The following is a 25,166-nucleotide window of genomic DNA, read 5'->3' on the forward strand; positions in this document are numbered from 1 at the left end:
GCATGTAGACAAGGGGTGGGGGGGGCGAGGGGGGTGGGGGGGTGGGGGTTACACAAACCAATTTTAGTCATTGGGACAAGGAAATTCTGTTACCACTGAGAAATCTGCACAACTTCATCCCCAAAATAATGTGCGTTTGGAAGAAAAGCAGAATCAAAAAATTCAGATAAACAATCTTTATAATTATGTGACTGACATGATGACCATAACTACAATGATGACCAGCATGATGACTATTCATTCAGGAACACGCAGGGAAAGACATCTCAACACAGCTGTGTAAATCAGAGTACTTACTCTGTCTTTGCAAAATATACATGTCAGACACACATGCCTCACCCAAATACACACACACACATTCCTTCCCTCTTCCGTCCACACACACATTACACATCTAATGCGACTCAAAGCGAAAAGATGTTAAAAAAAAAAAAAAGCACACACACACACACACACACACACACACACACACACACAAAATGACCTGCCAGCATGCTGACAGACAAGATATTACCTTCACGTATAAAGATGGCAACATGAAGACGTTGTGCTTTTGCGCATGCAACAAAATACTTCTAAAACTAACCAACATACCAAACACTGTCAGCAAAACCTAAACCCCCCTGGTAAGTAGACACCCTCTGCTGTGGACGTGGACATGTCGCACCAGCCACTGACTGACTGACCTCTGTCCACCCGCTGGACGTGGACATGTCGCACCAGCCACTGACTGACTGACCTCTGTCCACCCGCTGGACGTGGACATGTCGCACCAGCCACTGACTGACTGACCTCTGTCCACCCGCTGGACGTGGACATGTCGCACCAGCCACTGACTGACTGACCTCTGTCCACCCGCTGTTCGCACTGCTGACCCCAGTGGTCACTGCCAGCACACGGCCATGCTGTTCGCAGGTTAAAGGTTAAAGGTCCTGTAGCCATCGAAGGAGTGAATTCATATCCATTGTGTCAAGTTTCAGTTTCAGTAGCTCAAGGAGGCGTCACTGCGTTCGGACAAATCCATATACGCTACACCACATCTGCCAAGCAGATGCCTGACCAGCAGCGTAACCCAACGCGCTTAGTCAGGCCTTGAGAAAAAATTTAAAAAATAAAAAAAATAAAAAAATAAAAAATAAAGGACTCGGCAAAAGGAAAGAGGGATTCAATCCTCTCTGTAAACCAATTCTAACCTTCCCCATCCAAAGTCAGGTACCAACCAAGCCATTCACAGCTGGGTGGAGTGAGGAAAATGGAGTGACGAGCCTTTCCCCATGTACACAACACCATGCCAAAAGGAGGCCTCGAACCCCCATCACTGTGAACACTGTCCGCATAGGAAGCGAGAGAATCTGAGCGCGCTGGTTCGAAACACGGCTCAGCCGCCAATATTTTCTCCCCCTCCGCTAGACCTTGAGTGGTGGTCTGGACGCTAGTTATTCAGATGAGACGATAAACCGAGGTCCCATGTGCAGCATGCACTTAGCGCACGTAAAAGAACCCATGGCAACAAAAGGGTTGTCCCTGACAAAATTCTGTAGAAAAATCCACTTCGACAAGAAAAACAAATAAAACTGCACCCAGGAAAAAACAAAAAAAAATGGGTGGCGCTGTAGTGTAGCGACGTGCTCTCCCTGGGGAGAGCAGCCCGAATTTCACACAGAGAAATCTGTTGTGATAAAAAGAAATACAAATACAAAGTCCCAACACCTAACCGATTCTGCCATGGCACGTACACCCCAGGACTGTCAACTGGGAACAAAACACAAATGAGATCCATGGATGAAGGAGACCCACAAGGGCTGTGCATGAAAAATGCCATGGCAACAACACACCCCCACCCCACCCCCAACACCCCAGAAAAATGATAACGAGACATGGAAAATAGGTGACTGGAATGGCCGCTGTCAGCGGCAGTGTAAGCTGTCGACCACAGCCTGACCACCACACAGCACTCCACTGCAGACAACTGGGCTGGGCAGCATGGAGGATTTTGGCAGCGCTAAGCAGTGTTTCCTATAATACACTACAGTACGTCCTTTACACACAAAATTCTGAAAAGGACCCTTAGTTTCCAGCACTCTACAACCCAAGGATGCACACAATTTTCCTCGACAAGTTTTATTAATTTCTTGGTTATCTTCAAGGCTGCCAACATGGCAGTAATGCTACCACTGCAGAGCAGATGATACATGTTTGGGTTAAGTCCCTTGTTTCTTGCGCATGCGGCCGATAACTTTTTATCTTTCCGTTTAAATGGTGAAACCAGCATCAGAATGTTTTGTTAAAGTGGGTTGTTGTGCTACTGTTGTTGTTTCTGTACGTGTGTGTGTGTGTGTGTGTGATTGTTAAGTGTTTTTGTTTCATAAATTGAACACTTAGACCCTTAAAAATCCTGGGAGGACCCCAAAAAGATTTATACAGAATGTCCCTGGGACCTTTTCATTCCATAAGCACCCGAAGGCAGCCGTCAGCTGGCTCTACCCAGGCATGCAGCCTGTTCTGCAAATGACCCCGAGTTTGTAAAGCGCTTGTAGCTTGGCCTCCAACTGAGGACAGGCGCTATGTAAGTATCCATATCAAAATCTTTAAGGGGGAAACACTGGCAAAGTTTGCTTAACAGTAAGAACATTCCAACCTTAGACCACTGGCTCAGGAACAGTCTTCACTTTAAGCAAACTTTGCGCTGCATGGATCACTCGTGCAACCCAGCTCAGGTCCTCATGAGACATCACTGTTCCAACACCAGTAAAGGAGACCATAATGAGTCCAGTAAATTGATGAAATGCCCACAAAATGCCCACAGAATGCCCAGACGAACTGAAGCAGTGCTGACAGTATGTCACTCATAACCAGCAACCGCAACATACTTTTTTCTTTTTTTTTTTAAAGGGAGCAAAATCAGTAAATGGCATGCAAAAGAGTTAAATAAATGAAAACACGTTGAGCAAGAACACTCGTATGGAAGAAAACAACAGCTGCTGATTAAAAAACAGTAGTAGGTTAAGGGCTTAAAAAATATTTTAATCCATCTTTTAAAAAAAACCAATATTCAAGGAAATACAATGTGAAACAGAGCCAGGAATATTACAAATCATGAATAGTGAATGACTGGCTCGGAAAGCTGTGCGTTCTCACTTCGCTCTGCCACATGAGCAGTAATCATTTCTCAAAACACATTTCTGACCTAGCAAAATTCGCGGAGTTGCTGCCCTTGTACCTGACAATTTTGACAGGTTGAGCCACGAAAAAAAAAAAAGCTCCTTTTGCCATAATTTTTAACAAGCTTTCAACAATGCATTCACAGGCAATTCAGTGAGTAGTTATTCCCCCCTGACATTCTTGTGTGGCGAAGTCCTACCTTTGTATGTTGTTTACAGGAACTGCCAAAACCAACAGTAATCAAGACAGTCAACTCACATTGTTAAGCTGCAGTCCTCCGGCAGCATTTTGCAGGACAGACAATTTGTCAGTCGTGGTCAGAAATGTGTCAACTGTGTCATGGATAAAGCAACATCAACCATCATGTTAAAGCCACAGCAGCAGTGACACACGCAGACACAGGAGCAATCAATTCTTCACTGTGTCAAGCAAAATGCAAAAATCAAACTGAATATTCCTACATAATACCATGTAGCAACAGCTGCCAAAATCAGAGTGTGAGTCTTGTCATAACACGAATAACCTGAAAGATTCACATTACTGCGCTGCATTGTATCATATTCAGGGGTGCAAGTGGAAAAAAGTGGCAAGACTGAAGTCCGGTCTTCTATGATTTTCCGTCCTAGGCAATTTTTTTCTCTCGGTAAAATACAGAGTTTCAGGGCTAAGTAACAGTGTGTGTGTGTGTGTGCCTCTCTCTCTCTCACACACACACACACACACACACACACACACACAGACACACACACACATTCTCTCTGTTCTCGCTTTCCAACGAACAGTCCCATCCGGCTTCCAGCGGCAAAAATGGGAGTCGTACACAGTGCACGCGGCCAGACACAGCTGGCGCTGGCTTCAGTTTAGCTAAGCACTGGTCAACCAGTCAAGAGAGTTCCATCTTCCGGTGAATAGTTCAGTATTCAAGTTCCGACCAAAACTTTCCCGGACCAAAAGCATGGGGACAAAAAAAAAAAAAAAAAAAAAATCGAAATTTCATCAAGACGGAAATCCGTATGAGACGGAACCACTTGCACCCCTGCATATTGTACTGTACTGTATTATACTGTACTTATTTTTACTCTCTGCCACCACAGATTTCTCTGAATCTCACTGCCCTCTCTTCTCTACCAGACTCCGTACCACTTTCAGGGTGTGAGACCTGCACCTCACTGGCAGAGACTGGTAGAACAAAGGAAATGTATTTCCTAAAGTCGCATTTAATCATACACATACCATACTGTGACCCCCTGGTGCACACTCCAGCACGGGTCTGATTCCTTCTTGCGCAAAATTAACTACTACTCTGCCGCCCAGGCAGATAAATCCAAAGTATCTCCAGCTGGTAATATGCTTTTGAAACCAAATGCCTGAGAAAGCTGCTTGACATAGTCTGCATGGAGCACAAAAACATACGACAAAGTATGGATCAAAGAAGAGAACCTTTGCTCACAGCTTTCATTGCACTGCTTGGAAACTGACTTGATTATTGCTTTTCAGTTACAATGCAAACATTTTAAACCTGATACTGTGCAAAATTAGCACACAGTGCATAGTTAAATCATTTTATAAAAAAAAAACAAAATGTCTAATTACTGACTACTAAACAAACTATTGCCTTGGTTTACTTGTTCATTAAAAGTTCATAGTTATCTGAATTCATTTTAATGGTGATACAAAGGCCACAGAGACACATGCAAAAAAAAAAAAACAACACCAACACAAAACAAACAAAGCGAGGGAGACTGTCAAAAAAAAAAAAAAAAAAAACCACTCTCCTTCCTCAGTTACCTGCCCTTCTGCAACATCCCACCACTCCTACCACCACCTTTTTTTGTGCATGAAAAATGTCAAAGTGTGGGGTTTCCTGCTGAAGAACATGAAAGGGCTGTAAAAAACAAGTGGGCAGAAAAAAATGACTGGCTGAAATTCAAAATGTCATCAGTTTGATGTGACCATCACTCAAAATGCCATTGTTTTGTCTTCTGACTACCACTTAGAAATTGACAACCAGTGAAAAATGTCAGGATCTGTGAAAAACACAAAGCTGTTGACAAAACTCCTGACATGCACACACATACAACATTGCTCTCTCTCTCTCTCTCTCACACACACACACACACACAAACACACACACACCCTACACACACACACACACTACTGTCGAGTCTGCCATCTGCAGAGAAAGACAAAACACAGGACTGATTAATAATACTGATGATACGCACACATGACTGATTAATGAAAACACCGTTTCACACCCATTCTCTGCATTGGTCTCCTGTTATCTGCATTGTCGGGCATTCTGCCTGCATTGGTTTGTGCACGCTGCACTGAATCTGCTTGGTACACACACACATTCTCATTACCGGCATGCATTCTCACAACTCAGTACACAAACACAGCCTCTACTTGTACACAAACATGGTCGCTACTCGAGTACATACACTCTCACTGTTAGTGTACTCATGGACTTTTCTCACAACTGGAACAAACACTGATTTTTTGCTCATATACATTCACATTACTTCTACACATTCACTCTTAACAACTTCCCCACATCCATTCTTACCGCTTCTTTGCACACACATTCTTTACTGTCTCTGCACGTAAAAGAACATAGTATGATTTTGCACACATGCAGCATAAAATGATCTGAAAACGCAAACCAGGACAAACGTGCTCACACACTCAATAAAACTCCATGTCAACAAATGAACTGGAACAAGGGGTGGGAGGTAGAGAGAGAGAAACTCAAATGCCAGCACTTCTGATCAATTAACCCATTCAACCCTGGGGAATCTACAGCTTCAGAAAGCTTCCCTGCCATTTTGACGAGGAAAAAACTCAACAGATGCACTGAAGTTGACCAGTTTTACCTTCAAACTGAAATGTGTCAACACAGCAGGATATACTGCAGAAGTTAATTCCCTTAGCCTGCGGTTTATGTATATGTAGGAATGTGGAAACTGTTTTTATCTAACAAATTTCGACACCGTAGCAATGCTCGGGCGCACTGAGTTGAATGAGTTAAAAACCTTGGGGGTTCCAGGAACTCCTTTACATTAATCATTGGGGGTCCCACACAACATTCTGAGGGTCACCCTTATGCTGCATGTTCTCAAAAAAATCTTAAACGCTATACATGTACAATGGCAGAGGTATCTTTTACAGCCATAATCGTCAAGGTTTCTTGACCAAAAAAAAGACAGGATTATACATTACAAAAGCTGATGTATCCTCTACATCCATAACCATCACGATCTCTTGACCAAAAAAAAAAAAAAAAAAACAGGAAGGGAAATAACTCTTCTTTGGAGTGGACAATCCTAGAGTCAGACTGGGTTTTTTTTAAAGAAATTCCTGGAACGTCCGCTTCATGAACATGCAGCACATTCTTTTTATGTTCAAAACATCTGGGACTCATATCTATGTATGATCAGAAACCCTGATATTACACTACAATACACTAAACTACACTTAACAAAGTACTAAACCATCTCAAACTATGCTATACCATATACTAGTTTTCTTCATTTGTCAAAAGCCTTCTACATAATGTCAATATTGGACTACAATTCTTTTTTTAATTCCAATCTGAACGCTCAATGTCCGACAAGAACAAAATTTTTCTTAACTGAATTTCAAACCTGTACAAAATTCATGTGCACAACAAAGTTCATTAACCCTTTGAGCCCTGAGTTCCTGAGCAGTTTTAACCCTTCTGCCTGAGCTCCTGCTGCCAAAATTTGCCACCTCACTATCAGTGTAATCATTGTCATACTCTACTTCTGATAAATCATCAAACAATCCATTACTTGCTGCGTTGTGTACAGTTGTTTTCTCGCACGTTTTGTCCCTGATTTCTGCCCTGACGGGCCAGGTTGAGACTCTGCACGCTTCATGGTAGAAATCGATATTTTTTATCCAAAGCACATGCACAAAACACAGTGAAAAGGCGCGGCCCTGTTGGTACTACGTTCGCTGACGTCAGAATATTACGGTTTTTCTGATTGGCTCTTCAATATAAGTCAACCAATAGCAAAACAACACAAGTGTTTATGCACCGCTCAACCCGTGGCTAGGCATTATGTCAGTTTTCTCTAGCACCGGTAAAGCGGTGGTCAGGGCTCAAAGGGTTAATGTATATCGCATGCCAAATAAAAAAAAACACAAAAACAGTTCCACCCGCCAAATCATGACAAAACACTGTCAGTGTCATGTTTAATACAGTTTCAGTTTCAAAGAGGTGTCAAGAACGAGAAGACAGATCCATATACATGCAGTACAAAAATAAAAAGCTTCCGAAAAAAATGAGGCTGGAAGAGAAAGCAGGCTAAGGCGACAGATCTCCATGTGTGTGTGTGTGTGTGTGCGCGGATACCAGTACAGAATAAAAAAAGGTTCCAAAAGGACAGAACGGGAAGACAAAATGTATACACACACACAGAGAAATTTCCCCACACACATGTCCATGAGCTGCGCTCCATCAGCACTGAGCAAATCTCAGAATGGCACTGTGACTGGCTGCTGCCTCTGCGACCAATGGACGCCTGATCCCTCGCCTCCAGCAAGGGGTGATGTGGTCCCCGACTGTTCTGAAACAGAGACACAGACGCACCACAGGCACGTGCCTAAAGTAAGATAATTTATCGTCCATAACTCTAAGGAAATTTTGTCTTTTGGCATACACACGCTTCACACTGATTAATCAATATGACAAGACACACACACTTAAGCTAATAAAAAGTAATATGACAAGATAAGATACAACTTGACTGTCTGTAATTTCAAGGAAATTTGTCTTTTCGCACACGCGCGCGCACACACACACACACGCACAGACACACACACACATTCACACACAAGCAACTTTATGACAGAAAATGGCTTATAATTGTCCTTAGAAAAAACAAAACAAATATGATGCTATTTAATACAGGATCAGACCCAGAAAAGCTCCCCGTATTTACAGTAAATGGTACTATCATCAGATATACACAATCTGTTAAATTTTTGGGAGTCTATCTTTCTTCAAAGCTTTCATGGAATTATCATATTGACTATATACTAAACAAAGCAAGAAAAGGTCTAAATTTCCTTAAAATAATTTGTAAACAGCACTGGGGGCAAGATACCAAAGCGTTGATATCTCTCACTACCTCCCTCGTACGTTCACGCTTGACATACGCTCAAGAGGTATTTTTCAGTGCTCCACTGCATTTGCTAAAGAAGCTGCAAAGCACTGATTGAAGACTTATAAACTCGCTCTAGGTGTGCCCATTCTTACATCAAATTTAGGGACTCTCTTGATGAACAAAGGAAGCTTCAGCCGCGAAATTTGTTATCAAATCTTTCGCATATGAAACATTTTCAAAAGAAGAAACTAATTTGAGTTCACAAAAAGATTTTGCTAAAAGAGCTAATACAGTCTATGACATCCATTAATACATTTGCATCAGACATCATTTGTGCTACGGAATCAAAAGACAAGCAAATTGCAAAAGAACCTACTTTTTCACCAGTCCCTGAATGGGAGCAGTGTAACGCGCTACCTTTGACATGGATTATACAGATTTATCCAAGAACCAGTCACCATTTTTGTTAAAACCTGAAGTGCTCTCACATATAGAAAATCAATATTCAAATTATCTAAAAAATATACACAGACGGATCTGTTCTAGAAGATGGTAATTCAGGAGCGGCTTTTGTAATTCCTTCATTTAGAATAGAAAAATTATACTATACTGGTAGACAATATTCCATTTTCACAGCCATACTTATGGCCTTAAATTATATTTCAGACATTCAGAAAATTGTAAGTGAAATTTTATTATGTGTAGACTCAAAGTCAGTATTACAAGCTATAGAATCTCCAAATTCAAAGAAGCAAATTGAGATGACAATGGAAATAAAACATATTATTCACCAACTGACAAAACAGGGCATTAAAATAACTTTCTGTTGGGTACCTTCGCACTGTGGAATATCTTCAAATGAGTGGGTAGACCAAGCAGCTAGAAGAGCAGTAGTAATTTTCGAAGGTGCTATACAACTTGACATCCAGTTAGATCTACATGAATGCATTAGCTGTACAGAAAATGTATCTAGAAATCGATTTAAGAAATTACTTATAGATTCAAATAATCAATATTACCAATGTTGTGTAAAGACAAAGAATGCAGCTAATCCCAAACATTTTCTAAATTCGACACCAGCAGCACATTCAAGACAAATTACAAGTCTAATGTATAGACTTCGTTTAAATGCCTTTTGTACAAAATTTTCTATACATTTTATATGCGGTAAAAAAATAACTGTAAGCCATCTACTCATTCATTGTCCGAGCATAAGACCGTTACTTCCAAAAGATGTAGCTGATGACTTTTCTTCCAATATTTCATTAGCCCCAGAAAAGATTTTGAATGATTATTCATTGCTTAGAATGTTTTCAGAAATTTTAAACTCCAGTCCAGTTGGTATCCTCCTTTGATGTATTATATTTAATACTGTTATTTGTATTTACATTGTTGTAGGTTAATACTTGTTGATATACATATTCTCCTTCCCATGACAACTCATTCAATACACACCACAACCTCTTTAGACTTTTTCTTATAATATACTTTTCCTCTGATACATAACATGAACTTTTTTTCTTTTCTTTTTTTTTCTTTTTTTTAACACTAATATTCACATGCATTCCCTTTCCTTTATACACTACTTTACTCCTTTCCGTCTAAAAACACTTATAGTGAATAGACGTTAAACTGAAGAAAACACACAAGCTAATAAAAAGTAATATGACAAGATAAGATACAAATTGACTGTCTGTAATTTCAAGGATATTTGTCTGTTTGTGCACACACACACACACTTCAGCTAACATGACAACATACAACTTTACCATCTGTCATTTCAAGGAAATTTTGTCTTTTGGCACACACACACACACACACACACACACACACACACACACACTTAAGCTAATATGACAAGATTAGATACAACTTTACTGTCTGTAAATTCACAGAAATTTGGTTTGAGTATATGCACTGTTAAACATAGACATAACATTCAGACATTTGAGCCACAGGTCAGCAGAGTTGCACTTTTTCTGATTGTTGAATTTCAAAGTGTTCAAGTGACACAGTCAAAGAAGTTAAATATAAGAAAAAAGATAACTGAGTGAATTTATCATTAGATTATGAATATCAGGTTCATATATATATTTTTTTTTTCAAATGATATTCAAATTTTGGGCCTTTTGATTGTGGATGTTACATATATTGTGTGCATGAAAAATCACCAAAATCATGGGTGTGTGTGTGTGTGTGTGTGTGTGTGAGAGAGAGAGAGAGAGAGAGAGAGAGTGAGCTGGTGAGTGCGAGTGTAAAAGAGAGAGAGAGAGAGAGAGAGTGTGTGTGTGTGTGTGTGTGTGTGTGTGTGTGTGATGATAATGTGTGTGTGTGTGTGTATGCGTGTGTGTGTGTGTGTGTGTGTGTAGCAATGACAGTGATGTGTGTGTCTGAAAGCATGTGTGAGTGTTTACGTGACCATGCTTGTGCATGTGTGTGCACACAAGTGTGCACACTAGGTGTGTGTGTGTGCATGTGAGCACGAGTGCCTGTGTACATTCATGTGCGTGTAGAAATGAAAGCAAAGCGTTCCATTCATCACCTTTCCATCCTCACTGTTGACTTGCAGCAGACCTGAATGGGACACACACACACACACACACACGTCTCTAACTCACCTCATCTAGAGTGGACCCCCGGTGGTCAGCACGGCTGAAGATGCCCATCACCAGTCACTGCTGTCCTCCTTGCTGCGGCAGTCCGTCTGGGCGGCCAGCATCTTCCGACACAGCTCCTCGTGCAGAGAGGGCGCCACCCCGTGCGCCACAAACACGTACAGGAAGTTACACACCCGCAGGCCGTTGCTGGACAGCGTGAAGCGACCGCTGAGCTTCGGAGGCACGCCCAGCCGGTCCATCAAAATGCCCAGGTAGGCGTCCTCGTTGGGGATGGGCTTCACGAAGGGGCTCTCCTCCACCGCCCGCCTCACTACGTCGAACGACAACACGTAGCCGCTGCCGCTGGCGTACATGGGGTAGTAGTCGGGGAGGTAGTCATCCAGGGACACGGACCACTTCTCGTTGGGCTTGCGGATCACCTGGCGCTTCTCCTTCCGCACGACCATGGAGCCGGCGTACAGCTGGGCTGAGTGGGCGTTGTGGGTCAGCAGGAACTGCTGCAGCAGCACCGTATTGGCGAAGCAGTCGTCGTCCGTCTTCAGCACATACAGCGTCTGGCAGCTGGTGTCCACCCAGCGCAGGCCCTGCATCACCTTCAGCGTCAGGTTGCGGTACGAGTCCAGGTAGCTGCCGCGCAGCAGATCCCCATGTCTCCGGCCCTCTGCCCGCAGTCTGGTCGCCACCTGGACCCCGAACCCATTGAGAATGACTTTATCATCACCTCAGCAAGAGAAATGAAGCGTGGTGAAAGTCTGTGATACTTACACATTACAAACATGACAGCTGAATTTAACATATAACGTATATATTTATCACAAAAGCATACTGAACAGAGTCATAGCAAAGCACACCCGATAAAACAACACGGCTTTCCACTATTTAACAAGTGAACATGCACGCACAGACACACACACACATGCACACAAAACATACAACTGATTGTACACAGGCATCCACGCACACATTCTGCTTCTACACTTTCACAACATATCAAACAAACATGATGATGAAGTCAATATAAAATGACCAAGAGTTAAAACAACACAAATAAGGTTACAGCAAATAAGACAGGAAAAACATCAAATTACAACAGTAAAATTAACAGAAGGGGGGGGTTCGGGGGGTGGGGGGGGAGGGTTGGGGGGGGTTCTGTAAACTAACTAAACACCTGAACTTCAATTCAAATTCAGCGTAAAAACCACCTGTGTGTCGTTGGTGCGCCCCACCAGGAACACGCACTGCCACCGCACCACGTCCTGGGTCGGCAGGGCGGGGTTGCACCAGGTGCGGCGGATCTTCGCCCGGTGCTCAAAATGGTGTGGGGTGGACGTGATGAGTACCGTGAACAGAGACCCGCGCCGGCACTCCGGCATCTCCACCGCAGCATCATCCAGCTGAGACAGGTCCCAGAACCGCCGACGCTCGGAAGAGGAGAACGACAACGCCGACGCCAACGCCGACGAATTCCTGGCACCCACGCCTCTTCCCTGCAGCCTCAGCCTGGGTCTGTGGACGTCTAAAGGGGCGCTGTTCACCAGCTCTGTGCGGCCGGCAGCGGCGGCTCTCTGGAAGGGGTGGTCCACAGACACCAGGAGGACGGTGTAGGTGACGAAGACGATGGCGATGAGGACGATGAAGGTCCAGATGCTGGTGGTGAGGAGAATGCGGCGGGAGGCCAGGAACAATCTGCGGGACGGCATGGCTTTGGGCTGCACGTACACGCTGACCAACACGCGGGACGCTGCTGCCTTGGAACTCCTGCTGCCCAGCCCCAACCCTCGCCACCATCTCCGCAAGGACTGCATCACTGTGTTGCCTCCCCTTCTACTGCTCTCCTCCGTCTGTCACACCTGCACACAGCCAACGACACATCATACTGTGTTGCCTCCCCTCTACACTTCTCTGTCTGTCACACCTGCACACAGCCAACGACACATCATACTGTGTTGCCTCCCCTCTACACTTCTGTTTGTCACACCTGCACACAGCCAACGACACATCATACTGTGTTGCCTCCCCTCTACACGTCTCTGTCTGTCACACCTGCACACAGCCAACGACACATCATACTGTGTTGCCTCCCCTCTACACCTCTCTGTCACACCTGCACACAGCCAACGACACATCATACTGTGTTGCCTCCCCTCTACACTTCTGTTTGTCACACCTGCACACAGCCGACACATCATACTGTGTTGCCTCCCCTCTACACTTCTCTGTCACACCTGCACACAGCCAACGACACATCATACTGTGTTGCCTCCCCTCTACACTTCTCTGTGTCACACCTGCACACAGCCAACGACACATCACACTGTGTTGCCTCCCCTCTACACTTCTCTGTCTGTCACACCTGCACACAGCCAACGACACATCATACTGTATTGCCTCCCCTCTACACGTCTCTCTGTCACACCTGCACACAGCCAACGACACATCATACTGTATTGCCTCCCCTCTACACGTCTCTCTGTCACACCTGCACACAGCCAACGACACATCATACTGTGTTGCCTCCCCTCTACACTTCTCTGTCACACCTGCACACAGCCAACGACACATCATACTGTGTTGCCTCCCCTCTACACCTCTCTGTCACACCTGCACACAGCCAACGACACATCATACTGTGTTGCCTCCCATCTACACTCTCCCCCGTCTGTCTGTCACACCTGTACACAGCCAACAAACAACAGATCACTGACACACACAGTATCCAAAGTAACCACTGTTTGACCATGAGGTCCAAGGAAGTGCGTTGGGTTACGCTGCTGGCCAGGCATCTGATGTGGTGTAGCGTATATGGATTTGTCCGAACACAGTGACATCTCCTTGACCTACTGATATTGATACTGACCATGGGGATATAGAATAGAACAGAACATGTAGTAAAGAGTGGTAACTCTCTCCATTCATAAGGTACACAACTTCAAGTTAATGCTGCTTATGCTACCGATTCAGCTAGCACACAGGTAAACAAAAGGTACATTGGAACCAACCCAGACACTTCCTCAAAAAAGGAAGCATCGGGCATCTGCTTATACTGATCAGTTGACATGTGCACACAGCAGCAATGACAGAAGAAATGTGCAAAATGTGTTTGAATAGAACATGTCTTTATTACAAAGTGTACCAGTGTCACAAAGAATATTGGGGGGGGGGGGGGGGGGGTACTACATGAAGGGTACAAACATGAACTGGGAATCACATACAAAGTAACAAATACACCACCACAGACACACTCTGCTCAAAATAATGACGGACATCACATCACTGACACATTCAGACCAAAACAGTGAGAGTCTGACAGAGGAAGTCTGCTGACAATTACCTACTCAGTCCTCATGTTCCCAGATTTACACACACTCCACAGTCAGCCCTTACTCTGTCTCCATTAAACACAATATAAATGCCCGTGTTATTATCGTCATCATCATCATCAGTAGTGGCAGAAGTAGCGGTAGTAGTATACTTATGCTGCATAGTGATGTGTCATCAGTTTGTATCTTGTTGACAGCACTCTTAAGCATACATCAGTACACTGAGCATAACAAAATCTTTATAGTGTGTGTGCGTGTGAGCATGTATGCGTTGTGTTGTTATTGTTGTGTTGTGGTGGTGGTGGTGGTGGTGTGTGTGTGTGTGTGATTGTGTGTGTACACAGTGTGTACCAATACAAGTAGATAGTCTCTGCTTTGTGTGAATATATTTCTAATCATTTCTACTATTGTTTCAGAACTGCCAACGCTGATGTCTGCTTCCAGAAAATGATACAATTTATACATTGTTCAGCACCCCACCACATGTCCCACCCCCTTGCCCCAAACATACCCCCAACAAACACACCCACCCCTGCAACCGCCATGCCTCCTATATGCCTTTACACAGTGCCTCCTGCACACACCCGTCCCATGGAAAATCAACTTGCAGTGAACTGCACCAAGTCAGCAGTCAACTCCACTGCTGATATTTCTTCTTCTTCTCTTTCCTATAATGTCCATCGGTCGTCGCCGACCTTTACTGACATTTCAGGGGATCGCACAGCGCTTGCTAAGTGGAGAGAAGGGATAGAGAAAGCCTAAAAAAGCTAGCTATGGGTGCGACCATTAAGCCCCCGCATTTCAGCCAGAGGAGGCCGTGCCCCACCCCACAGGGAAAAAAAGAATGAACTGGTCATGAACCCTATCACTTTTTGTTTGTTTGTTTGTTGAATCACCTTGAAGAAAAATTCAACCAAAATTACAAACGCCAATATCAGCAAGAAAAAGAAGCAAACCCCTCACCCCCCCCCCCATCCCCATCCCACCCCACCGCCACCTCACTCCCGGCAAAAAACCAAAACAACAAAATATTAAAAAGAATTTAGTAGTAGTATCAGAATTTGACATCTTACAACTGACTGTAAACACAGTCCATTGCAGTCACACTGATAATTATAGACACATGTGTCAAAATATTGCACCATATCCACATAGCAGGCCTGTTCTGTGACCAGTCCATGTCAAAACACCTTTGATTTATACTCTAGCCATTCCCAAAAAGGGCAATCTCCAGCAGTGTCAAAACTACCGCACCATCAGCCTGATTAGTCATCCCAGCAAAGTCATGTTGAAGATCCTGCTTAACAGACTGAAACCACAAGCAGAAAACATCATTGCTGAAGAACAGGCAGGTTTCAGACCAGGAAGGAGCACAACTGAACAAATCTTCAACTTGAGGTTGCTATGTGAGAGGTACCATCAACACCAACAAGACCTCTACCACGTCTTCATTGACTTTAAGAAGGCATTTGACAGGGTCTGGCATGCAGCTTTGTGGGCTACCATGAATCTGTACAACATCAACGCCAACCTGATCAGACTGATACAGCACCTCTATGACAAAGCCACCAGCGCCGTCTACCTCAACAATAGCATCGGGGACTGGTTCAGAACCACAGTCGGAGTGAGACAAGGCTGTCTACTCTCCCCAACGCTCTTCAACATCTTCTTAGAAAGAATAATGACTGACGCACTGGAAGAGCATGAAGGAACAGTCAGCATAGGCGGCAGAACAATCACAAACCTACGTTTTGCCGACGACATTGATGGACTGGCTGGAAAAGAAGAAGAACTGGCAAGCCTGGTCAAACATCTGGACAAAGCCTCCACATCATATGGAAAGCAAATCAGTGCGGAGAAAACCAAACTGATGACTAACAACACCAACGGCATCAGCATTGACATCAAAGTCAACGACGAAAAGCTTAAAACAGTCCACAGCTTCAAATATCTGGGAGCAATCGTGTCAGATGAAGGATCTAAACCAGAAGTACTCTCGAGAATTGCCCAAATAACAACGGCACTCAACAAGCTGAACACCGTCTGGAACAACAAAAACATCGCTCTCAGCTCAAAAATCAGACTGATGCGTTCCCTGGTTATATCAATATTGCTCTACGCCTGCGAGACTTGGACCCTGACTGCAGACATCGAGAGAAGAATCCAAGCTGTCGAGATGAGATGCTTTCGTAGACTACTTGGCATCTCCTACAGAGACCACATCACCAACACGGAAGTGAAGAACAGAATCAAGCAAAGTATTGGACCCTACGAAGACCTTTTGTCCATAGTGAAGAAACGCAAACTTAGGTGGTATGGACACATCTCCCGATCATCTGGTCTTGCCAAAACGTTCCTGCAAGGCACCGTACAAGGAGGCAGAAGGAGAGGACGGCAGAAGAAGAGATGGGAAGACAACATCCGGGGGTGGACAGGCTTGACGCTCGGTGACGCCCTGAGGAAATCAGAAAACCGTGAAGAGTGGAGAGGGGTGGTGGTCAGGTCAGCAGCGGTGCCCCAACGGTCTGAACCCAGACTACGGGAGAGGTGAAGACTAGCCATTCACACTCTAGTTGGTGCATATCTGTTATGCATGTGTGGGTGTATGTGTGAATGTGTGTCTTCATGTTTTACATTTATTTGCTTATTTATCATCACTGTTGTCTTTTTTTTTTTATTATTATTATTTTATTATTATTATTATTACTACTACCTTTTTTTATATATATATTATAATTATTATTTATTTATTTATTTATTCATTTATGTAAGCTTATCTATTATTTATTCACCTTATTTTTTCTTTTCTTTTTTTCTTTTTTTTTTCCTCAAGGCCTGACTAAGCGCGTTCGGTTACGCTGCTGGTCAGGCATCTGCTTGGCAGATGTGGTGTAGCGTACATGGATTTGTCCGAACGCAGTGACGCCTCCTTGAGCTACTGAAACTAAAACTGAAACTGAAACTGACACTCTAGTCACTTGGTCTTCGACACAAGAATACACAAGGTATTTCCACTCCTAATCTTTTTGCCTCCTGAAATTCAACAGACAGAAACACGATGAGAGTGCTGTTGGCATTCTAGATCTTCAGCTGTACAAACCTGGTATTCGCTGCCCATTTCAGTCTGTCACAGTTAACTCTCTCCATACGAACGGCGAGAGAGACGACGTTAACAGCGTTTCACCCCAATTACCATCATTAAAATATTGCAAGCGGAAGGCTCTTATACTGAAGAGGTGAATGTTGACAAAGAATACCACAATTCTGACGACGGAAGCTAAAGGTTGGGTCATTCAGACACCCACTGGACATCCGAGGGGTCTGTGTAGAGGAGAAGAGAGGACTGACCGTACTGAGTGAGTTAAACACTCACATCCTTTTAAACATATCTAAAAATGTCCCTTTCACAAGCAGTCTCTTCACAATTAGGGCACTGCATTCTATGTCCGCATTCTATGGATCCACATGCATTTGTGCATGTGTTTTTTGAGAACTTTGTGTCTGACTTATGTGTTTGTATTCTTCAACACTTTGAGAGGTTTGAAAGTGCTATGTGAACGTACTGTCATTATTTCAATATTTGTTGAAGGATCCCATGATCACGTTTCTCTTCTCCTCCGGTTTCTCTTCTCCTCCATGAACACCGATCGGGGAGGGGGAGGGGGGCGGGGGGGGGCAATAACAGCTCAGCAACACAGTGGACTTTGTTCTCACTGCTGCTATTTGAGTGGCTTATGTCATGACAGTTCCCATTTAGATCAGTAATGTATTCCACAGCCAACAAAAGGACTGGACTTTGTGACAGCCAAATCAAGCACCCCCCCACCCCCCCTCACCCCCCAGCCCCATTGTCCTTGTCCCCAGCACTCACCGATATCCACATTGTACATTGCTTTTCCTTCCACAACAGTTTTCAAACGTGCTTTCCTGTCATCTGACCAAAATTTTCAAATGTGACACACTTTTCTCTGGACACCTGCCGTGTGTTTTCTACTTTCTTTCCATGGAACTGGGATGACAATCTAATGTGATCCCCAAACCCTCCCAGTCCCTGACTCTTAAAAAGTAACTTTTATACCCTTCTGAATTAGCATTTTTCACACACACACACACACACACACACACACACACACACACACACACAATCACACACACACACATGTGCATGCAAACACATGTTACAATCTTTATTGTTTCACAGCATCTCTCTCTCTCTCTCACACTGTGTGTGTATGTATGTGTGTGTGTGTGTGTGTGTGTGTGTGTGTGTGTGTCTCCCTCTCAACACTCATGATTATACACAAATGTTCACACACTATGAACACACAAAACCCTGTTAGGGAAAACAACAGTGGGTGAAGAGACACACACACACACACACACACACACACACACACACACAAACACACACACACACACACACACACACACACACACACACACAATGATATCGCATTGATATCATACAAGTTCTCTTCAATATAAGAAAACATACAGGTTTACATACCACTTGCAGAGGAGGAGAGTTTGTTTGTGAGTGTGCCTTTGAGTTTGAGTGTGTGTTCTATTGTTCTTTAAAATCTTCCCACTTTGAATGATATCAAGCATGTCATGTGTGTGTGTGTGTGTGTGTGTGTGTGTGTGTGTGTGTGTGTGTGATGTGGAGTGTGGTGGTTAAAGGGGGATATACAGAGAAAAGATTTATCAATTCATAAGCATGAAAGTATAACAGCACTTAACAAAAAAAAAGGGGGGGGGGGGGGGGTTGGGTGGAAACAGACAAGAGCAATAATACCTGGTGGCCACATCATCCAAACACTCCTCTATCAGACAATGGATTAGGGACAATTTTGAATAAAAGGAACTGGCGGGACATTCTTTTTATTATGTTTTGTTCTGAAATATCATAACTTCACATGAATTTGGGAGAAAGTGACAATCCTTTGTCACTGAAATAAACTGTGGTTTTGCAAGATCTGTTTACCACATACACAATAAAAGTCTTTGCTAAACTTTGTCTTGTGTATGTATGTGTGTGTGTGTGTGTGAAAGTTGTTAAAGTGATCATAAAATGGTGTGTGTGTGTGTGTGTTGTAAGTGTGTGTGGGTGTGTGTGTTGTCGTTAGTGTGTATGTGTGTGCATGTGTGTCTCAGTGTGTCAGAGAGAGAGAGAGAGAGAGTGTGTGTGTGTGTGTGTGTGTGTGTGTCTGTGTCTGTGTGTCTGTGTGTCTGTGTGTTGTCAAAGTCATCATAAAATATAACCTGTCATTGTCACACTCACAGTCATTAGAAGACATCACTAATTAACAACCAGCTCTCGCAAGTGTCAGCCATCATAAGACAGTGCTTCTCAGTGTCATCATCATCGAATATAACTTGTCATTAACAAGGGCCTACATTTGGCATAGTGTTGTGTCCTACACGTGGCAGTATCTGCACCTGTGGGTCTGTGAGCGTCGGTAGGCGAGAGAGTGGGGAAAGGACTGCACAACTCCTCTTCACCTCTTCACTAAAAAAAAAGTCACCTGTGCTGGTCAGGCAACCAGGCAAATGTCAGAACATCAAGCTAGCCCTTCAACAATCAGCCTCTTCTCCCATATGAGGACACACACCCACAGATAAGCCTGCCTGCCTACTTGACCATTGGTCCGACGGGAGACTCCATTGTACTGTCCTTGGGAAAGGCACTTTACTTTGATCTTCTTCACTCTAGCCAGGTGTGAATGGCTAACTGACTTCAGTTTGGGAAATGACGGGCGCAACAGCCAAGTGGTTAAAGCATTGGATTTTCAATATGGCAGTCCTGGGTTCGAATCTCAGTAACGGCACCTGGTGGGTAAAGGGTGGAGATTTTTCCCATCTCCCAGGTCAACATATGTGCAGACCTGCTTGTGCCTGAACCCCCTTCGTGTGTATACGCAAACAGAAGATCAAATACGCACATGATCCTGTAATCCATGTCAGTGCTCCGTGGGTTATGGAAACAAGAACATACCAAGCATGCACACACCCGAAAATAGAGTATGGCTGTGTACATGGCAGGGTAAAAACGGTCATGCATGTACATACGAGTGAACGTGGGAGTTCCAGCCCATGATCCAAAGAAGAAGAAGTTGGGGAAAGGTTTTCACAGCAGGAGAGGATGGACTGGGTCCAACAGTCTAACCAGTACTGCGCCCTAAACACTGTGGATGTGAACTCACTGTCCCCATGGCCATAAAAGGTTATGGAACTGGTCCTTTGTCACACAGTAGCCACAGCACATCATGTCATTGTCGCAGTTTTCCCCAAATCAGGAGATGCTATTTAATGATCACACTATACTTTCATTGGGGGGGGTGAACAGGATGAGGGGTTGTCTTTTGGACAAAAACAAACTGGGATCTAAATTTATCTTTGTTAAATATGGTTCATGTGCATTATATTTCTGGTGATATTCTGTTTTGTGTCTGCAAAAATGGATAAATATATTTATAAAAAATAAAAGAGCTGAGATCTCAGTGTACTGTCAAACACCCACACCCACAAACATCCATACACACACTTTCACAAGATTCCCTATCTGCTGCCAAAGAGAACAGTGGCTCTATTAACAATTAATGGATGTAGACCTTCAAGTTTAGGCATGGATAACTGCACTGCACTGATACAGAAATCTATATATGTTGGAGTATTTTTCAATCATTGGCCTCATCAATGCAATGATCTGTGAGTGTGAAGAAGAAAGAACCAAATTGTACAGTGTGTTGTGTCATATGCCAACCTCACCAGCTGTCAGCTGTATTGATCTCAGATCTGTGTCCTTTTGATACAACTCAAGACGATGAAATGGAAATGTGAAAGGACATATAGCATATATACATAGATATATATGGTCTCTTGTGGCAGAAAGTTGCAGGCAAGTGAAACGCGGTAAATTGAAATTCTGACAGCTGCAAATTGTGATGAGCTTACTACACGAGCGAGTGTGGTTCTGTACTTTCTTTTTCTTCGAACTCCAAGTATTTATCGTTGGAGTTTGACACAATCACCAAGATGTCTGAATAAACTATGAAACGAATGTGACAGCTGACTAGAAATACTAAAATTACTGACCACTTCCACACTGTCATTGTTATTCATCTGAAACCGAGTATTGTTCATGTGCCTCGTGGCTGACAGGCCAACCTTTTTTTCATTTTTTATTTTTTTAAGGGATTGCTTGTCTGGGAAATGTTGACATGTGTTACCATGCAAAAGGCTCTGGATTTTGTGCACTTGCAAAGTCAGTGTTTAGGGTCTAAACTGACTGTATTAATGCAGTGTTATTTTGTTTAATTTATTATTGAAAAATGCGACTGTCCTGCAAACTGATTCCAGAAACAATCTGTCATGTCCGACACACGAGTTTACGACTGACCTACTTTTCTCCGGAGGAAACCAGAAGCTTCAGTGTGGATAAACTGGCAGAGATCTCGCACGCACAGATCAATGAGCACATTCACTTTCGACTCGTGCAAGTCTGATACTAAATGTTTATGCTCCTGGCCGTTGACAAAGGCTAATGGTCAGGAAAAGAAAACAAATCACACATACTTCACTTACCACTTGCACACTCCGTCACCCCGTCCATTCTGCTGCACTCCGTCAGTTAGCTTCTCATTGGTTGTTTCAATGTGACCCTTGACCTTCATGTCAATGACCTCACAAGGCACACGGTGCTGATGTGTTTTCGCGTCAAAACAGGAGCACATGGCAAAGGTTGAAGGTCACAACTCGTGCAGTCTCTTTGAGATTCAAGAAGAAGAATACACATAATCTTGCACAAAATACTAACACGTTCAAAAATCTCCTTGACACCAACACCATCTTAAAAGAAACATTTTTTTGATTATGATGAATAAAACAAAGTTTCTTACAGAAGTGTACGTACTTGCGTACCCCGCCCAACACAAACAAAAGAAGAAAATAAATAAATAAAACACAAACAAAAGAAGAAAATAAATAAATAAAATAAAATGGAAGAAGTGAAAATGAAGATTCGATGGGGACATAAAAAGGCCGAGAGGTCTAGGCAGATGACTTGCCAGTCCCTATACTACTACTACTACTACTACATAATAATAATAATAATAATCATCATCATCATCATCATAATCATAATCATAATTCAAGTTGAGATACTGTTCGAAATAACCTTGTGTTCATCATTTGACATACATATGATCCTTCACTTCGAAAACTGAAGAAAAGGACTTGAAAGAAGTTTAGATAAGCATGCCCGGGTAAATTTGAAGATTTTCTTCTTCAGTCTTCTCCGTTCGTATCGTGGGCTGCGACTCTCACGTTCACTGGTGTGTACACGAGTGGGTTTTTTTTACGTGTGTGACCGTTTTTACCCCGCGCTATGTAGGCCGCGGCAGCAATACTCCGTTTTCTGCCGGGGGAAATTTGACTGAAGATGATTGTACTCATTTCGGGGAGCGTCACAGAGGCTCAGGCTGAATACGACACCAGCTGACAAGACTGACTCTCATTGACCGTATTGCTTTCTCGAGTCACAGTCGTCTGCATGGATCGGCGCAACCGTACCATCAATGCCGGTGTACAGTGGAGTTGCACACACTGACTTGAACCGCGGGCATCACAATAATTCTTCTTCTTCTTCTTCTTCGTTCGTAGGCTGCAACTCCCACGTTCACTCGTATGCACACGAGTGGGCTTTTACGTGTATGACCGTTTTTATCCCGCCATGTAGGCAGCCATACTCCGTTTTCGGGGGTGTGCATGCTGGGTATGTTCTTGTTTCCATAACCCACCGAACGCTGACATGGATTACAGGATCTTTAACGTGCGTATTTGATCTTCTGCTTGCATGTACACACGAAGGGGGTCCAGGCACTAGCAGGTCTGCACATATGTTGACCTGGGAGATCGTAAAAATCTCCACCCTTTACCCACCAGGCGCCATCACCGTGATTCGAACCCGGGACCCTCAGATTGACAGTCCAACGCTTTAACCACTCGGCTATTGCGCCCGTCTTTCACAATAATTCAGCTCGAGAATCAGTAATAATTACTGTGTAGTCTTGGCTCCAGTCACTAAGTAAAGGATGCAGGCGTTGATAAACAGTCAGTGAAATGTTCGTCAAAGAAGACCTGTGTGAGGAATTAGCTACCATACACTTATATATATAGACCTATGAAGATTTGCTGAAAACATGACATTGTAGTTACTCAGTTTTTGAAACTGTCGAAACTGAAGCGAAAACTCAAGACTGTTGTACGTTCGTCAGCACGGTGGTTGCTGCATCAGTGCTCCAAGTTATTCAAATAAATCAATAAATATTTTTTTATGTAATAATTTAGAGCAATTAATGCTGTCGAGCACGCCTTTTTTTGTAAGTGAGTGTTTTAATCTACAAACAAATATATATATATTCATCAAGTTTTGTTTTTTGTTGTTGTGTTTCATCTGCTTGTTTCTTCAAGTTCTCTCTCTCTCTCTCTCTCTCTCTCTCTCTCTCTCTCTCCGCCGACAGATTGGAAGAATAGGCTATGCCTAAAATCTTAATCCTTGAATAAAAACGTTTTGAGTTCTGAGTTCTGAGTTCTCCCTCTCTCTCTTTCTCTCGATCTCTCTCTCTCTCTCCGAACATCCAAATATCTCATAGCTCTCATAGCACATACAATTAATATACTACGGATCAGACCACGACTGACTGACTGGGAGCGTATCGTTGTGCCGACCCGTTTACGGATTGTCTTTTGTCACAAAAAAGACAAAACAAGATGGGCAAGCCATACTAATAATCTCCCTTTTTATTTGACATTTGGGTCACAGTAACGTCACAAATGGCGCAACTGGGTCCAAACGTATGCATTCGCGAATCCTCATTGGCTACGACCTTTGTTTCAAATTTCGTAAAGATCGGTTCATAAACAGCTGAGAAAAGCTTGTTTGCGTAGAGAACTGCGCATTCTAAAAATAGAACATGATTAACGTCATCGTGAGCTTATTACTTATACCGTTTATAGTCCCTAGTATAATGAACGCGTAACTGAAATTTGGAGGAAATCCGTTGATAAACAGCGGAGATATTAGTGATCAACATTTTGGCAATTTGCGCCACTGTGACGTCACAAATGGCGCAAATGGGTCTCAACTCATACATTCGGTAGACATCACAGCCCCCGAGCTTTGATCCAAATTTTACTAAGATTGGTTCATAAACAGCCGAGAAAATCTTGTTAAAAAATCATCGAATAGCGGGACGGCGGCATAACGGGTCGGCGGCATAGCGGGACGGCGGCATAACTCAGTGATCGACCGACGGTGACTCAGTGGGCTTAATTCATGCAATTATCTGAATAAAGTTATTATTGTGAAGCTGCATAAGTTACGACTAGATCCCAGTGGACTATGGCCACCACGTTTAACGAGAAAAGGTCAACAGTTCGAGAACTTAGAAGCCACAAACCCCCCTGTATATTTGTTTGCAAACACCCGCACTTCAAAAAGAAGGAGGAAGAGCGCTTGAAATAAGGGGAAATAACCACGCTGACTGAGACGGAGAACAAGATTAGCAAGAGTAACTGCCGCTACATTGCGTCATGTCACTCTTGTCGCATCACATCTTTGTGTGAATTCGGACTGCTCTCATCGGGTTGAGCATTTCGCCACAGTGCAGCGCCACCCACAGTTTTGGGTGGTTGTTTTTGGGGTTGTTTTTTTTTCATCCTGCAAGTGTACGCACACGGGACATCGGTGGTTAAGGTACACTGTCCCGTCATTTGTTGCCGACTCCGTGACACTCATAGCACTGTCGGTTAACAATGGTCAGCTACTGTGTTATCTCAAACGGTTCTGAAAGTGAAGTAAAAAAAAAAATAAATAAAATAAATAAACACACACACACACACACACACACACACACACACACACACACACA

The 25,166-nt window shown here is 43.5% G+C and overlaps 1 protein-coding gene across 1 annotated transcript; it reads right to left on the minus strand.

The window, feature by feature from the left end:
* Positions 1-4,915: 4,915 nt before the first annotated feature.
* On the minus strand, positions 4,916-21,881 carry LOC143295100 (beta-1,3-galactosyltransferase 5-like). Its single transcript, XM_076606664.1, has 4 exons — positions 21,820-21,881; positions 12,118-12,765; positions 10,916-11,598; positions 4,916-7,757 (listed from the first exon to the last, which is right to left on the minus strand). Exons 2-3 carry the CDS (start codon positions 12,718-12,720, stop codon positions 10,963-10,965), a joined length of 1,239 nt encoding a protein of 412 aa, XP_076462779.1. The 5' UTR covers positions 12,721-12,765; positions 21,820-21,881; the 3' UTR covers positions 4,916-7,757; positions 10,916-10,962.
* Positions 21,882-25,166: the final 3,285 nt, after the last annotated feature.

This window comes from Babylonia areolata, chromosome 20 (genome assembly GCF_041734735.1).
Source record: "Babylonia areolata isolate BAREFJ2019XMU chromosome 20, ASM4173473v1, whole genome shotgun sequence".
Taxonomy (NCBI): Eukaryota; Metazoa; Mollusca; class Gastropoda; order Neogastropoda; family Buccinidae; genus Babylonia; species Babylonia areolata.